The sequence below is a fragment of the Heliconius melpomene genome, chromosome 12, assembly GCF_056956725.1.
Source record: "Heliconius melpomene rosina isolate 202511_hmr_F chromosome 12, ASM5695672v1, whole genome shotgun sequence".
NCBI classification, from domain to species: domain Eukaryota; kingdom Metazoa; phylum Arthropoda; class Insecta; order Lepidoptera; family Nymphalidae; genus Heliconius; species Heliconius melpomene.
In genome coordinates, this window is record NC_140400.1 from 16744613 (window position 1) to 16761056 (window position 16444).

At 35.0% G+C, this 16444-nt stretch overlaps 2 protein-coding genes across 3 annotated transcripts; both read right to left on the minus strand.

Annotated features, from left to right (window-relative positions):
- Nucleotides 1-1082: 1082 nt before the first annotated feature.
- Nucleotides 1083-3236, minus strand: LOC146534202 (uncharacterized). The gene is made up of 2 exons (XM_085194546.1): nt 2779-3236; nt 1083-2304 (listed from the first exon to the last, which is right to left on the minus strand). Exons 1-2 carry the CDS (start codon nt 3098-3100, stop codon nt 1391-1393), a joined length of 1236 nt encoding a protein of 411 aa, XP_085050672.1. The 5' UTR covers nt 3101-3236; the 3' UTR covers nt 1083-1390.
- Nucleotides 3237-4297: 1061 nt separating this feature from the next.
- Nucleotides 4298-16270, minus strand: dx (deltex E3 ubiquitin ligase). 2 transcript variants are annotated; one of them, XM_085195413.1, is made up of 12 exons: nt 15959-16270; nt 15496-15717; nt 13581-13717; nt 12821-13049; nt 12334-12597; nt 11759-11946; nt 10880-10976; nt 10446-10540; nt 9758-9997; nt 8653-8837; nt 8137-8245; nt 4298-6395 (listed from the first exon to the last, which is right to left on the minus strand). In XM_085195413.1, exons 2-12 carry the CDS (start codon nt 15692-15694, stop codon nt 6192-6194), a joined length of 1947 nt encoding a protein of 648 aa, XP_085051539.1. In that variant the 5' UTR covers nt 15695-15717; nt 15959-16270; the 3' UTR covers nt 4298-6191. The 2 variants fall into 2 exon arrangements, with proteins under 2 accessions (XP_085051539.1, XP_085051538.1); XM_085195412.1 differs by having other exon boundaries at nt 16044-16269.
- Between the last annotated feature and the right edge of the window lie 174 nt (nt 16271-16444).

Below are 16444 nucleotides of genomic sequence, written 5' to 3' on the forward strand. Positions count from 1 at the left end.
AATATTACCATTGGCCGCAAATAACCGGATATCAAATGTGCAAGTACTGCAAAGCTGTACTGCTGGCCAGGCACGTACCATGTGCATAAAATGTAAGGTTCACCTCTGTTGTGTGAAGAATTGAAGGTGTTTTTTGGAGTACCACCGCAAGCAATAGGATCTCTGAATTATTATTTTGTAACAAAAAATTGTTTGAGAATGATTTTTTTAATTAAACATTTTTACTTCCATCAATATAGTTGTTTTTATTTAAAATCATGTTATTTCCAATAATTTTTCAGTATATTTTAAAAGCTACCAGTAACATTTCCACCCTCCCTAAGCATCGCAATGTATAGTATAATATACATTCTTAGAAATGGTATAATCCCTGTACGTGTAGCAATGTATAGTATAGTATACATCGTGTTTTTCCGAAATTTTCATATTATGATTTTTTAATTTATTTTTTTTAATGTTTTTTATAGCCCAAAGAAGCTACCAGTATGCATATTTTTTGCTTTTCTTAAAAAAAAAATTTTTGCGTTAATAAATAAAGGGTTAATGTTGAGGTTCCCTATGGGTAAAAACAACACATTTTGAACCTGTGCGTACAGAAATACTAAATACTTATACTGAAGACGCAATACCTACATGAACCAGCACAAGCTTCATTTAGACGTTAGATATGTTACTGTAGTTTTACACTATCCTTTAATTAGACGAGTTCGTGCTTCGTTCGTTCGTGTTCAACTGCAGTGTGTTTTTTCGTCGTCATAAACAAAACATGCTGAGTTGATAGCGAGTGTCTTACCACTCTGGTCCTTAGTTCTTTTGACCGATATGTAGAGACGGAGTATCATATATTTTCATTCCAATTTTAAAGAAGGAGTTATCTGATAAAAAGTAGTTCGAACTACATTTCAAACTCACTCATTTACATAAACCAGTGACTGGTAACACCAAAACTTAAGCTTCACGTAAAAGGCTTAGATAGTTTTTAGATTTAGTTAATTAGACTTAAATTATAACACATTATAAGGATGCTATTTATTACACAATCCACATAATCTTGTATAAATATATAAAATATATGATAATGTTTGAAAACAATCTTGTGATCAATTTTATGTATAAAGAATAAAACGAGGCCAGTTTTTTATTTTAGACTATAAGCATATAGCGTCATAGCGTCTGAGTGTAAACACGCTGGTCATGAAGACAATACCCACTCGAGGGAATCTGGTAAGCAGACGCAGCGCAGCTTTAACTCAATATTTATCACGCAACATGTCTCGAAAATTGGGCGAAAAGTGAATAAGGGAGTATCTTAACACACATACATAGCTTCCCTCTGCCTACGCTGCTATATGCAGGATACAGCGTGAAGGAATGAAACTAATAAAGATTCTTAAGGGCTGTTTTTCAATATGCAATATTTCTCTACTATTTCCTCGCAAATACTCAACTGACTATCTCTGTAACTGGAATTCTCTTTAGCGTGTGATAACACAGGATACGTTCTATCCTTCAAATACTCTACGTATTTGTCAGAATCATCAAAATGGTCCCGCGCGACTTCCGGATCCATCATGATGTAGGGATAAATAAGAGCAGTTTCTACCATTGCAAACAACCTCGCCTTTTCACACCACTTGAGAAACTGTGCTTTATTGTAATTCTTTACTCTAATTTTAGTAAGATCATCTAGGTTCTTTGAAAATATTGTAAAATAATGATCCAAAATTTCACTTTCGTGGCAATCCCGAAATTTTTGTGATGTATTGAGGTACAGGAATATCATGACGTCGAATGCGGGCGGCGCGTAACGTGTGCATTGAAAATCTATTAAAACTGCGTTTGTAGGTTTATCTCCTGAATATTTAAAAAATATATTGTTTGCCCATAAATCCTTGTGAATGATCACGTTTAAAGTATCTTCGTACTCCTTGACCATATCGCAGGCTTTGATGTACAGTTTAGTAAGTTGGTCTAACAGATCTGCCGGATATTGTTTCCATTTAGATGAATATTCTTTCAAAATATTATATGTCACACGCACCCCGGCCCTCAGCCAAGGACAGTCTTTAAATATGGGTTCAGACATTACATGTTTATTTTCCTGCAAGAAATTACAAGAGGTTCTTCTACTATAATTACAAAAGGCTGCGTGGAATCGAGCTATCGACGATACTCCTACTAAGGCATGATTTCTGTCAAATTCCTTCTCAACTGGGTGAACTTTATAACCTTCTACGGATAAGTCAGGCATTACTATAATTTTATCGTTATGAATATATCCTTTTGTTCGCCATGGATTTGGACCTGAAATTAAAATTATAAAAAATTAATATAGAAATTACAATCTGAGTGATTGGAGTTTTTGGTTCAAAAATTTTATCTTAGCCTATGCCTTATTGCACAATGTCTCGCTAGCATGCATGAAATGCTGATATCGCATGCAAGATATGACAGCCCCATGAATTCCCAATTGTATACGGATTTGCACAAATATAAGATTACGCATCAAATCCTATAGTAATTATTTATCCTACTCATTATTTTAATTTTGTAATAAAAATATAACATGTACCTACTTATAAGGTACGGTAAATATTTTGAAACGTACAAAAATTTGAACGGATTCGAACTGAATACTTAACTCGAAAATTTTATTTTTTACTATTATTTCATCCATCATCTTCATATATTTGTATCAAGCATAATTTTGGGTTATTAAAAGTAAGTTTTTACTTAGACAGACAAAATAAATTTATACATACGTAAGTAGACACCTACCGTCACCGCCCGGTATTTCATCGAAAATCTGGAACATCATGTTCTCTCTCGCCGAGTAATTTGATTCTTGGATAAACTCAGATTTGGGCTTGTTTACCAGCGGCAAAGATTTCACGAATAAGTGGATTTTCTTCAGAATATTCTTTTGTTTTACGTTCAGGGTCAATCTGAAGTGGTCTCCAAGGAATCCGGAGAGACCTTGGCTTGCTGGCCTCAGGTCATAGCTGAGAAGATGTGATCCTGATGCTATCTGATGCAATATATGCTGCAATTGCTTTTCAGTCAATAGGTCTGACAATTTCGTTTCATTATAGTTTTCCATTTTGAATAGCTGTAGCTGCAGCAGTAGTCAAGTGTAATTAATTTAAACCTGTTATACATCCAATTTAAATACTTCTTGTTTATTAATTTCCCAACAAACTTTACATTGAAACTAGTTTTGTTTTCAGATATGTTTTGATGAAAATTAAAATGATGTCTGTATCGCAGTCAATATTTTTTTCAATATAGCTCATTCTAGGTAACAGGTAACACTTGACCAATTTTAAGTGGCAGAGGTAATTTTGAACGCAGGTTTAGTAAGTTACATCTCAACTTCAAATGATTGTATGTGTATGAATAATAATAGTCTATAACGTGCCTTAGTAAATGGACTATCCAAGCAAAAATGTTTGTCTGCTATATAATATTAATAAGTATACATTATGAGACATTCTCGTCTATATACTATCGTTTTTGACAATCTTTTAGCACGTCACTAGGTGTTTAATCAAAAGTATAACATCAATTTTTAACACACAGACACTCATTTATTTTATTTGTTATAATATATTGTTATCTATAATTATTTGCTCTCCAAATATTAGTACCTATTTATATATTAAACAATAAGAAATCTACATATCAACGTAATGAAATATATTTTAAAGCATGATTGACTGTTTATTTATTGTTAAGATAATTTTCTTATATTATTTGATTAGTGTATATACATAATTTAACTAATATTATAAATTAAAATCAATTTTAATTTGCATAGTTTTTATAATGCATGTCATTATAATAATACAAAAGTCTCAAGGGTATACAAAAATAACCTTATTTGTAATATTTGCTATGTAATATAATTAGATAACACTTCCCCACTGCGTATATAGCTATCTGTAGCAATATTATAAAGCTGAATTGTTTGGTTGAATGCGTTAACTTGAGGAACTACAAATAAGAAATAAAAATGTATGTTTGTATTCGATAGTTCATTGATCGAAGACGGCTATAGGCTATATTACATCACATTAATCGTTTCCATGTACCTGCGGTTACAAAGTTACCTCGAGCACTTAAATTTCGGAATTGCTGTTTTATTTTAATAATTAAGCACTACACATAGGGGTCTCACAAATATGACCAGATATGACATCTTCAAGCGTTTCGAACTTTATATCTATCGGGCGGAAAATGTAAAATTAAATCTCACGCTGTGAAAAGAAACGACATCAAAAATAAAACAAAAATAATATAAATAGTACATAATGTGTATATTTTATAATTATTAAAGAAAAAAAATCGTTTTACGACTAAATTAAATCTTAAATACAATAGAGGATATCTCTTAAAGCTGCGTATTGGAAGATCTGTTTAAAAGGAAGACATTAAAATTGCAATAACCTTAAAAGTATTTTTATAAAAAAAATATCGAATTGGAACCCGCACTTCGTCAAATATTCTAACGGAATTTTAATATAATTCTTATATTAAGATAACAAAAATGCTTGATATATAACAAAAGTCAGCCAAATTTGTTATAAAATTAAACACAATGTACGGATAAATTAAATAATCGACTTGGTGTGATGAGCGGCGAAATTCAACGCCGCACTTTGTCAACCAGAGAGCGCGGAAAATATTTTTTGTATTTAGTCACTCCCCGAGTGGAGATCGAACACGTGAGGCACTCAGACGTTGGGACAACAACCCCCCACTACACGTTCCGCATTATCTTACACGTGCAAATTTTATCGCTATTCAAATATTTTATAGACACATCGTTTTTTTATAATAGCATGCGCTATTTAAAAAAAACCTAAAAACAAGACACGCTTTCCGCACCAAGTCTACAAGTGTTATAGAAGTGTGCGGAATTATAAGTTTAACGACACTAAACTCGAGTGGTTTACTGTAAGTAATCTCTGAAGAGTTCAGGTTCAGGTTGTTCAGGTACTAGCTCCCCAATCAGACCAAGTCGATGATACCATATTGATAACTGCCAAGTTTCATGATGATACAATTATTATAAGTGGTTCAAATTCAATTTCCCAAATTTTATTACAAATCAACGTTCAAAACATAATTGAATAACAATTATCCAAACCTGGCCATTATGGCATCATATTTTTTAATTTCTAACTTTTCATATAACTCTATAGGTAGAAAGTGTACACAATAAATTCTATTTAATAAAATTTAGTAAACCTATATATCTAATAAAGGCACATACTGGCAAGATATATTAAAAAAAACTAATTTAATATCATAATGCACATCAGTCTGTGATAAAATTACTTACAATACATTTTAAAAAAATATTAACAAACTAAAACTATTTAATTTTGGAAGACCTATATTTTTTTTATATTTTATAAAATTACAATATACTCTTCTAAATATATTTTGTCATGTATAGATTCAAATTACGCTAAAATTATAAAGCTGAACTGTTTGTTTGGCTGTAGGCGCTAGTTTCAGGAAGTACAGAGTCAAATAAGGTTCTTTTTGTGTTAGTCTATTTTTCTAGGAAGACCATAGATGATATTCATTAGCATTTCGATAGATTGTCGCACGGTTATTAGTTTCAATATAATCGAGCCTACTTCCAGAATGTCATACAATGAAATAGTTATTTCCACATGACTACAGGAGCGAAGCCATAGGTAAGAAATGGTTTAGGAATATGAATTTATACGAACTTTTTTCTTCTAGTCTAGAATGGTTGTTTTATATATGTGAACTATGCCAATATATAAATTCGTAGTCTTTACAATATTTTTATCTTGATGAAATGGAAGATTAGATTAACATAATGTAATGTTTAAATACACCATAAAATGTGGAATGTACACAAAATAAAATAAAATCAAATTAGCACTGTATCAAGAAGCAGAAGAAGAATTAAAGAAGAATTCCAGTGTACACCGATAAAGATATGACTCTACATATTAAGGTACATGACATCTATTGCACCAGAGATAGTGTAGTGTAATCGCGGATACAGTTTCATTATGCGGTGTTCCTAGACTGGTCTCGGTCGGCTGCTCCCAGTAGTTGCAACTTCGAGTTAGAAGAGGCCTTCATTGATACGCACATATGATCTAGTAATTTCGCTAGTGTCGCTAGTGTCGCAAGGGCGGCAGTCACTAGCGGGGCTCAGTGTGGCGCAGCAGGCGCGCCAGGCGCGCGAGGGCGGCGGGCAGCGCGGCGGGCGCGCGCACGTAGTGGTGCGGTGCAGCGGGCGGGGGAGGCACCCGCCACGCCACCACGTGCTCGCGCCCCGTCGTCTGCGAGGCGCTCACCGTGAACAGGACCCGGCGTTCCCACGCCGTGCGGAGCACTGTTAGTACCTGATGTCAATTTTACGGTTAGAAATTTTGACTTACACTCAGTGACGTAGCTAGGGGGGTGCGAGCGGTGCGATCGCACCGGGCATCAACAGGAAAAGGGCATCAAAGTCAACGATTAGTGTGTTTTTTCTTTGTTTTTTAGACTTTATACCATTTTAAAGGGCATCAAGTCCTTTAAGCCGCACCGGGCATCAAAAGGAAAGGGGCATCAAAGTCGACGATTACTTTGTTTTTTAGAACTCAACGGCGATGATCACGTTTTTTTTTTAGAAGTCAACATTGACGATCACTTTGTTTTTTAGAACTCAACGGCAATGATCACGTTTTTTTTTTTTTAGAAGTCAACATTGACGATCACTTTGTTTTTTTATAGAACTCATCAAGAAAAAAGAGGGATTAAAGTTGACGATAAGTTTGTTTTTTTTTTTTTTGAACTCATCAACAGGAAAGGGGCATCAAGTTCCCCGAGCCGCACCGGGCAGCAAATACCCTAGCTACGCCAGTGCTTACACTTACAGAGAAAATTACAAAACATTAAGTACAAAATATATATATCCAATAGGTGTACACAATAATACGGCGAAATTTACAATAACCTAATCTCCCCATCACTACAATGCGAACAAGTATGAATATTTAATGATGCAAGGGTAAAAATGACAGAATGAATGTAAAAATGATAGCAAATGTACAGAGTAATGTTACTAAGGTAGGTGACCCATTAAATGTTTGTAATGGTGTTTTTAGATTGTTTATTTATTTTATGTAGTGTATTTTTTGTTAAATGTTTTATTTATTAGTTAGATTATTATACTTATTTTACTTTCTTTAGTGTATAGTGTTTAGAGGTATAGTGTAGTATTATATTGTAATAAATACATATATTAGTTATGACATTAATGCACTGTTTTCATCTCCTTCCTTCCTTTAAAATATGGCGTTTTTCAAACTATAAAGTGTTTTTATATCTTTTATGTCCTTAGGAAATTTATTGTAGGTATGGGCTCCTTCGAACAAAATACTAAAATACTTTTCTTGGCGTAGGTTGTCCTTGATGGCCCTAGTTATTCCTTTATGTAAATTAATTCTTTTTCTAAATGTTATTTGAGAGTGTATAACTTTTGTTAGTATTTTTTTATATGAATACAAGTACAGGATGGGCCAGAAAGGCCTGCGAATTTCAAATCAGATTGATCGTGACGGACGCGAGACGCGGGTCGGGGCGCGGGACGGGGCGCCGGTAGTGGGGATAGGTAGCTAGGTTCTCGGAAATTTAGTCGCCATGGAGCGTTTCACCGGTGAGCAGTTCTGTTCTGTGTCAAGGCTTATTACAAAAATGGCGATTTATGCACTATTGCGCGGCCTCTATTTCGCCCTGAGTTCAGTTTACATGATTTAAATCAATGTCCTAGTGAAAGTGTTATCAGATCGTTCGGAAAGTTTGAGTCTACGGGTTCAACACGGAATCAAAAGCCTGCGGGGCGTCCAAGGTCAATAAGAACGGAAGAAACTATAAGCGAAACTATAAGTAACAGTAAATTCTGATCGCTATATAGACATGCTACGTAACTTTTTCTTCCCACAACTGCATCATTTTGAAGCCTAGCAGGACCTGGTTTCAACAAGACGTTACATATATATATATATATATTTTATGTTTGGGGTTATATATATATATAACCCCAAACATGAAATATAAAACATCACTTAAATGAATATAGTATGATGTTAGTAGTATCACCTGCCGTCCTAGAGCGGTATCAGGCAGCAGCGAGTGTCGCGGGAACCCCACGGCGTAGTAGGGCGCGCCGGGCGCCGGGTGACGAGGGCCCTGACGCCCCGACTGGAAACTGGGAAAGAAAGATGGGAATTCAATACAAATTATTATGATTTTTTAATATTTCCAATATTCAACGTAAATGACCTGTAAGAATTAAAATTTCTTAACAAAACATTACAATGTTTTACATACAAATTTATGTCTCTTTATTGAATTATTGACCTTATACCTTATATCATATATTATAATTATAACATATGATATTTCATATGCCAATGTCTATAAAGTACTTATTTTACAAAAAAACACAGGTAGTTACTTTTTATTAGTCATAAATTCACTATCATGATAGACAGATCAATCTATTGTTACTTTAAGATCATAAAAATATTAGTAGACACAGAAAATAACATTGTTTCCGAATCCCCTCCGTCCGCGACACACGCTGACAGTACAATACCGCTCCACTCCACTCACTTGTAAGTGACCAGTATGCTCCCCGCGTGCGCGTGTCCCGGCAGCGCCGCGGGCTGTCGGCGCCACGCCATGGAGCCGGGCGGTTGCTCGCCCCCTGCGGCCCCTCCACCGCCCGGGCCCACAGCGCCCGCACCGCGCGCGCCGTACTCCTGGCCGCACACGAGGCATTCTATGTATGGACTCTCCTGTAATCAGTTTAATTCAAGTACGTAAGATACGTAAGATGCTTAAAGTACGTAAGATGCTCTTCTAGAAGATCTACTTGGCTGTTGTGGCGCAAAATATCTATATCTCGAAAAAAACTATATTTTACTAACTGGAAAGTAACACTTCAATATTCAAAAATAATATGTTTCAGTATAATTATGCATAATTTTCTTATTAAAGAATAATAATAATTAAGAAAAAATAAACTACAAAATACGGCAGGCTGCTATGATGTGTTGAATGCCAATTAGGGCAATCAACGTCATGCCTTGATAAACTTCTAAAAAAAAGTATTCTTTTCTGAAGAAATATAATATACATAGATAAAAAAAATATATAAAGATGTTCCCACTGACTGAGGTAAGACGCATGCAGAGCCGTAACCGCTGATGGTAACCGCTGGTGGATGGAAACATAAAATTTGGGCAGAAGTTTATTTTCATTATATGCAGGCAACTAAGAAGGGATTTTGAAATATCCCTAACATGGGGTGACACAGCAGGGGTGAAATAGGGGTGAACATTGAAAGTTTGTATGGAAAAATCTTTAAATCTCTTTAAAAGATTTTTATAAAATTTGAAATTCAGACGCAGACTCACACAAAAAATATTTCATTGACCATGTGTTTCAGGGTTTATTAGAATTACCCTCTACATAATTTCATAAATATCCGTTTCGTTTAAGCGGTCGAAGGTCGAAAACATTACAGAACAATTTTTCAAAATCTGTTGTCATGCTTATTTTAATAATGAGGATACAGGAGGTGTTGCCTACATATAATAGTAGATAGTATAGTATAGTAGGTAGTATAGTGTATAGTGTTAGGGAAGCTGACTCATCAAACTTTCAACCCTTCAATTTAATACAACACTATCACAAATAATCTAACATAACTAACCCCTGTATCTCTTAGCGCGTCCAAATGATCCAACAAACACCGTAGATGCAGCACATGGTGACATCCAGCCAACGCCACTGCCCTCCTCCCCCTACCTCCACCACCCACAGCACCCCCTGAACCTCTGGCACCCGCCGAGACACTGTCCTCGAGGGGGCGGGCACAAGCCCAGCACAACGCTCCCCATTGGGTGTGAGATACTTCAGACACCCATCTCCATACTTCGGCCTCCAATTCCATCTGTAATGTCGATAGAAGTATTGAAAAAAAAAACACGTTTAATATTAAAGTTATTAAAATTTTAACGTAGCAGAGTTTTAATTGCGCCTATTGGATACCGTTCAAGTTTGTATGGTTTCCAAGAGGCGCGGATTAATTTGTGACCAGATAAACAGATGTTATGTGAACAATAAACCTGTACATAAATGCATGGTTATAGCCGTCGTGGCGCAGCGGCATTGCATCTGACTCTAACCGCCACGGTTAATTGCATGTTCAATTCACAATCGGGGGAATGCGTTATTTGCAATTTCTCTCTCTGACAAGACGTAGCGCAGCGTTGAGTTCCGCCACTCAACAGGCAATGTTTCGAAAATTGGGCGGTGCGCGAGAAAAGAAGTGTCTTAATAGCGCTTATACAGCGTAGAAGCTTAAATTTATTTAACAAAAATTGGAAATAGTTTCATACCTCTACCTCTGAATGCTCTACCTCGTCTGACTCTTGAGACACTTGCTGATCGTAGGCGAGGGATAACTGTTGTAGGTCCTTGCTTAATTGACAATCTGTATAATGATGTTTTATTCAAGTTTTTTATTATATATTTGTGTCCGCGAAATCAGGTAGGTCCTTTTTGTTACATATTTGTATCTATATTTTTTTATTATATATTTGTATCTAAAGAAACGCGAGATAAACTTAAAAGTCGTATTTTGCGTTCAACGGTAGGCATTGTAACAAGAAAAAAGAACAAGATCAAGTTAACTGCAGATGTGGGTAAGCGTAAAATTAATTAGCAATATAAACAAAAAATATAAATAGTGACATTCCTATAATTTTCGATCAGGCACAAAGTCTAACAAAGTAATATTATTATTTATTAACTAGTAAAACAAATATATTACCATTGTCAGACACAAACAAAGTGTCAGTTCTTCTCGCAGGTTCAAATACATCGTCACTGCCCGTACTACAGTTTAAAAGCTCGCCCACTGACGCTTGCTGTAAAAAAAACAATAGGTTCACGTTGTATCCCGCACATAGCCGGGTAGGTAAAACACAGGGCTGATTTAACTCCACTTTCCACAGAATTCTGAGGCATTGCGTGTTGCATGACGAAACCCAAAGCCACGCTTTGCCTGGTTACCAGAGCGATAAAATGAAAATATTAAACATTTCCTTCTCCCGAGTGGTAATTGAACCCACAACAGTCACTTTTAAAGTCGAATGCTTATGCTCCTGCGTCGCAACGGCGTCATAAAATAATTATATATATCTATATAATGTAATAAAATTGTAATTTATCACTGTACATACATAGATTAGATTGACTTCACGCTGTATTCTGCACTAGAGCAAAGTAATAAAAACATTAATAAATAATAATTTTTTTTCTCTAGTAGGAATGGAACTCGAAACCGTCATCGTCACGACGACCTTAACATATCTACGAAAAAAAACAGTTCCACGCTTTATTTCGCACACAGCAGAGGATGGTATAGAGGACCTGGTGTTAAGACACTCCATTCCCAACTTTATGCGGAATTCTGGAGGCATTGAGAAGAAATTAAAAAATACATTTAAATAAATATTTCACTTACTCAAGTGTGGATTGATCCTACAACCAGTAGCCACTATCTTAATTTATCAATTTGAACCTATTATTGTACCTGACATTATCGCGGTCAACACACCAAACTCTATTAGTATAAATTGAAAACTTTATGTATTTTGTCAAAAATATTCGACAGTTTCTCTTCACATAATAAAGTAAGCCACCAGACCTGTAAACTATCCTTACTCTCATGGCTGAGGTAAGTGGACACGGTGTCCACACTGTGGCGCCGCGCCGACCGAGTGCTGCTGCACTCAGCGTCCGTGTGGCGCTGTTCGTCGTGCTGCAAGTCTGATGCTGATACTGCTGCTGCTGCTGATGCTGCGGTGGATGTGGAAGACGATTTGTTGTTGTTACCTAGAATATATTACTATTTCACAATGATTATTGTACTTTTCATAAATGTAGATTTGTCTTATCACTACAAACATTTGGTATATTTATATTTTTTCCCAACCTGTGATAGGTTATAAAGAGCTAATAATGAGGGTGAAAATTGGAAATTATATAAATTGCAGTATTTTGTTTAATAGGTATCTAGTGTTAAGAAACTCTATTTTGTCCAAATTCGAAACACTGCCTATAGTGTGACAGAACTCAATGCTACCTTTTGTAACAATAGTATTGTTTATGAAAGTAGGGAAATAAAAACAATTAATTCCCTTATATACGGAAAGAACCCACACACTAATGCACCACATTGGCCTCAACTATAACAATAAATTTTATAATAAATACACTTACTAAATATATTCAAATTGTGTAATATCTGCCTCGCCAGTCCATGTTTCTTATCTTTGGGAGATGCACTCCTTGCACCGTTCCTCTCTCTTGTATCTCTCAAAGTCTGTGCAGGAGTGGATTTGACTGACTGGACTGACTTGGCTGACTTTGTTGAATGAACGGACTGTACTGACTGAACTGATTTCATTGAGTGAATGGATTGTACTGACTGGACTGAATGTACACTTGATCCCGTGTGCTGTTGCGGAATGCGTGGTCTTCGACCTGAGATACAAATGTATATTAACATAACATAGATTCTTTATTTCATGGTTGTAGGAAAGGGGGGATTTAGGGATTTTGTCAATAATATTCATTTCTTGCCCACCCTATGAATTTTTAATAAAAAAAAAATAAGTTAAAAAAAACCTTTACACAACAATATTAGTTCAAAGCTAACCAACCAATTAACATTTACAGTCAGATGCTGATTTATAACAGCACTTACCATCCAAGCCAGGCCTCTCAGGTGGTGTGGGCGGCGTCCCAGCCCCCGCCCCTGAGGGCGGCACAGACCTCGTTAGCGGGTATGGCGGGTGCGCCGCCCTACGCAACAGGCGAAGGGGTGTCGCGGTAGTCATTGATATTGCCGTCATGCTGGAGAGACACAGCACCCAGCCCTCCCACTGCACTGCTTCTATGTTACGCGACCATGCATCTTCCAGGCGACATTGTATCTGGTTGGATTGTAAAATAAATGATACTTTGAATCTATAATAAGCATTTATATGCAACTTAAAGACTCAAAAGTACCAGTGTTGGGGTTACTGGTAGTTGAAATTAGTGGACTGTATATTGATATAGGCGTTTAATAAAGGAAAGTTGAACAGTACAAAATTTTGGTACAATGGCGGCGGTTGACATCAGAAAAGTGAAGTTATTAGAGCTGTCCGTATAAACCATTAGGCCGCGCATGCGCACAGCAAAACTAGCGCCACCTCGCGGCATCAGTTCCAAACAACCAGTTAAGTAATAATTGAACAGAAAATATTTTGATTATGTTAAGTAAGTTAAGTTTATGATAAAGCACAGCTTTGATTTTATATTTCGCAATTCAATATATAATGCCTCCAAAATTAGGCAGAAACTGGGGAACGGAAGTGTCTAAATAAAATTGAACGGAGTATCTTTACACTACATGCTCAGGTTTCCTCTGCCTACCCATATATAAAAAAAAAAAAATTCACGTAATAAACACATATACCTACCTCCATAGGTAAAGCGTCATATCTAAGCTCCGCAGCTCTTGGTGGATCTGCTAACCGTGCCCACTCCCAACGAGCACCGCGACCGCCTGGTGACTGCACACTGTAGCATGATCTACGTACTGGACATTCACTTACACCTGTAATTTACATGAGCAAACAGAATTAAAAATTTAAAAAACCCACTTAATAATTCATGAATTGTGCTTTACCAGTTCAAGATCTCATACAAATTTATCTTCAAATATTATATATTATAATAATATTGTCAATAAAGTATGTATTGTCAATAATATTTATTTATTTAATACTTCATTACACCAACATTATAAAGCTCAAAAAGAAAAAAATACAGAAAAAAATTGTGTGTGTGCAGCCAGTTGTCAATATTATTGTAGATTTCTAGATTTTCTAGATTTTTTTGCTACGACTACGCTATTGTCAATAATATTGCCGTGTTCTGGTGCATGGCATTTTAGTTGAATAAATGACTTCAATAGAGGTGGAAGAAAATAGTGTATAAATAGTGAAAATAATGTTAATATTACTACTTCCATAGAAAACCAATATTTAATAGAGTTTATTAAAACATGGGAATCTTATCAAGAGCTATGGAATACACCTATTGAAGCATGTCGAGATAAAGTCAAGAAAAATAGTGCATTATAAAATCTGCCCAATATTTACAAAGAAATATATTTTTTTAAATTATCCTTTTTTAGTAAACATTACATTTTTAGTAAACAAGTACTATTCAACGATTGGGTCAGATTTTACGACGAAATATTGTCGATAATATTGTGTGTGCAGCCAGGCTAATATAAAGTGGCATAAAAAATGTTAATATTAATTCACATGAAACTGTAAGCATATGGTACAAGAGGTAAATATTATTATATGTAACTGAGTTCACAATAAGTATTGTATTAGCTAGGTAGTATGAACTAAATTTGCCATATATAATTCCAGCTTAGCCACTTGAATTCACTTTATTATTTAACAAAGCAAATAAGTACCTTTTAAATTCAAATCTACAAAACAATCTTTGACAATTCATTACTTTATATATGACAGTAAACCATTTATTACTTACATTCAGGGCTTTGCTCAATATACATTACATGCATCAGGGTGTACCATATCATATATACATTTAGAAACACATACAACCTTGTCTGGGCAGTGGGTATAGTTCTTCTTAAGCGCAAGCATCACATACTCACAATGAATATAGCTTTCAATTTAAAAAAAACTACACTTAATTCATTTATTTAAGACTTCATGGAGAGGTCAAATTTATAACATTTCTCTCATGCATAGGGGGTTAATACAATAGGTGTTTATAAGGTTCATGCTGTTTACTGCTTGTAACTGAATAGACAGAGAAAACCTTTTATCAAAATACTGTTTTCTTGCATGTTTGGTATATATTATATGGTGGAAGTCTATTCCATGTATCTTGCCAGACAGAAATTTATATAAATTCATATATAATAATAATTTGTTTTGAGTTGGAATAAAATTCTTAACCATCATGCTTCACAGTAGTAGTAGTCACAAGTGATGTAATTTTTATTTATTGAGTGATATTTTTAGTTACATTGGGTTCTGCCATTCAACACTATTTGGTATTTAATATATTCTTTGATTTTATATTTCAAATCTAAATCACATGATATGTTAATTTTTTAGTTTTCCTGTACTGCTATCAAGTTGATATGTGAAACATCTGTGTTGAAACTATCTACTATCTCTTAGGTGGTAGATACTTGTACCCCATATGTAAGCCCCCAAAGGTCCATAGTCCATAAGTAAAAAAACTGACATAGAGCACCTGGAGGATTTCCTAGAGGTGAAAGGTCAAGTTCTGCTATTTTCAACAAGCTACGTCTATATAAAATATTTTATACACAAATACCTGGAGCATCAGAGCACTGGGTCAGTGTCCTTAAATTTACATAATGTCCTTTTAATTCAGGTTCTGCATCAGACAGGACCACTCTTGTCAGTTTCTTGGCATAAGCCCTTTCCAAAGTCCTTGCGACTCCAGGAGAATGTGGCAACCATTGACCCTCATGCTGCCACTCCCACACAACAACGCAGTGGACAGAAGACATTATAATAATAGTTTTCGGAATGCCTGAAATAGTAATATAATAATATTAACTGTAAGTTGCTTTTTTATGAATGGTGCAGAAAGTAGCTTTTACTTAGAAGTTTACCAGTTAGATTTTTGATATAAATAACACTTTTACTACAAAACATCCAAATTTATGTTCAAATAACCATATTGTCTTATAGTGACATAAAATATGTTAATATTATTTCAAATGGAACTGCAAACATATGACACAAAAAATATTTTATAAATCATTTATTACTTGGCTTTACGCCTTTGCCCAATATAGAACTCGAAAATACATAACAAGCATCAGGACATATCAATAAATAAATTTAGAAACACACCATTTCTAATTAGCTTTAATAAGCTCGTTCACAATTGGCTTCAACCTATTTACACAGTGAGTATTTCCAACAATATATATTAAAATAAGGAAAAATCAACCCGGAGGAACATTTTAATATTGAAAACAAGTTTTATACTTATAAATATGTAAATTACAAGTTACTCCGTGAAAGGGTAAACGATAAACGAAAACGAATAACGAAACGGGTGAACTTGACAATTGACATCTACACTACAGATAACAAAACAAATAAATAATGATATCATTGTCTTCCGCAGACGCTAATTTTTATAGTTTTTTTTTTTACTTCACGCTGCACTGAGTAGAAGGGAGAGGTAACTTGGGAACTAACGGGTGGCCTCATTTGTTTTTTATTCTTTATTTATCTCCCAGAGTATG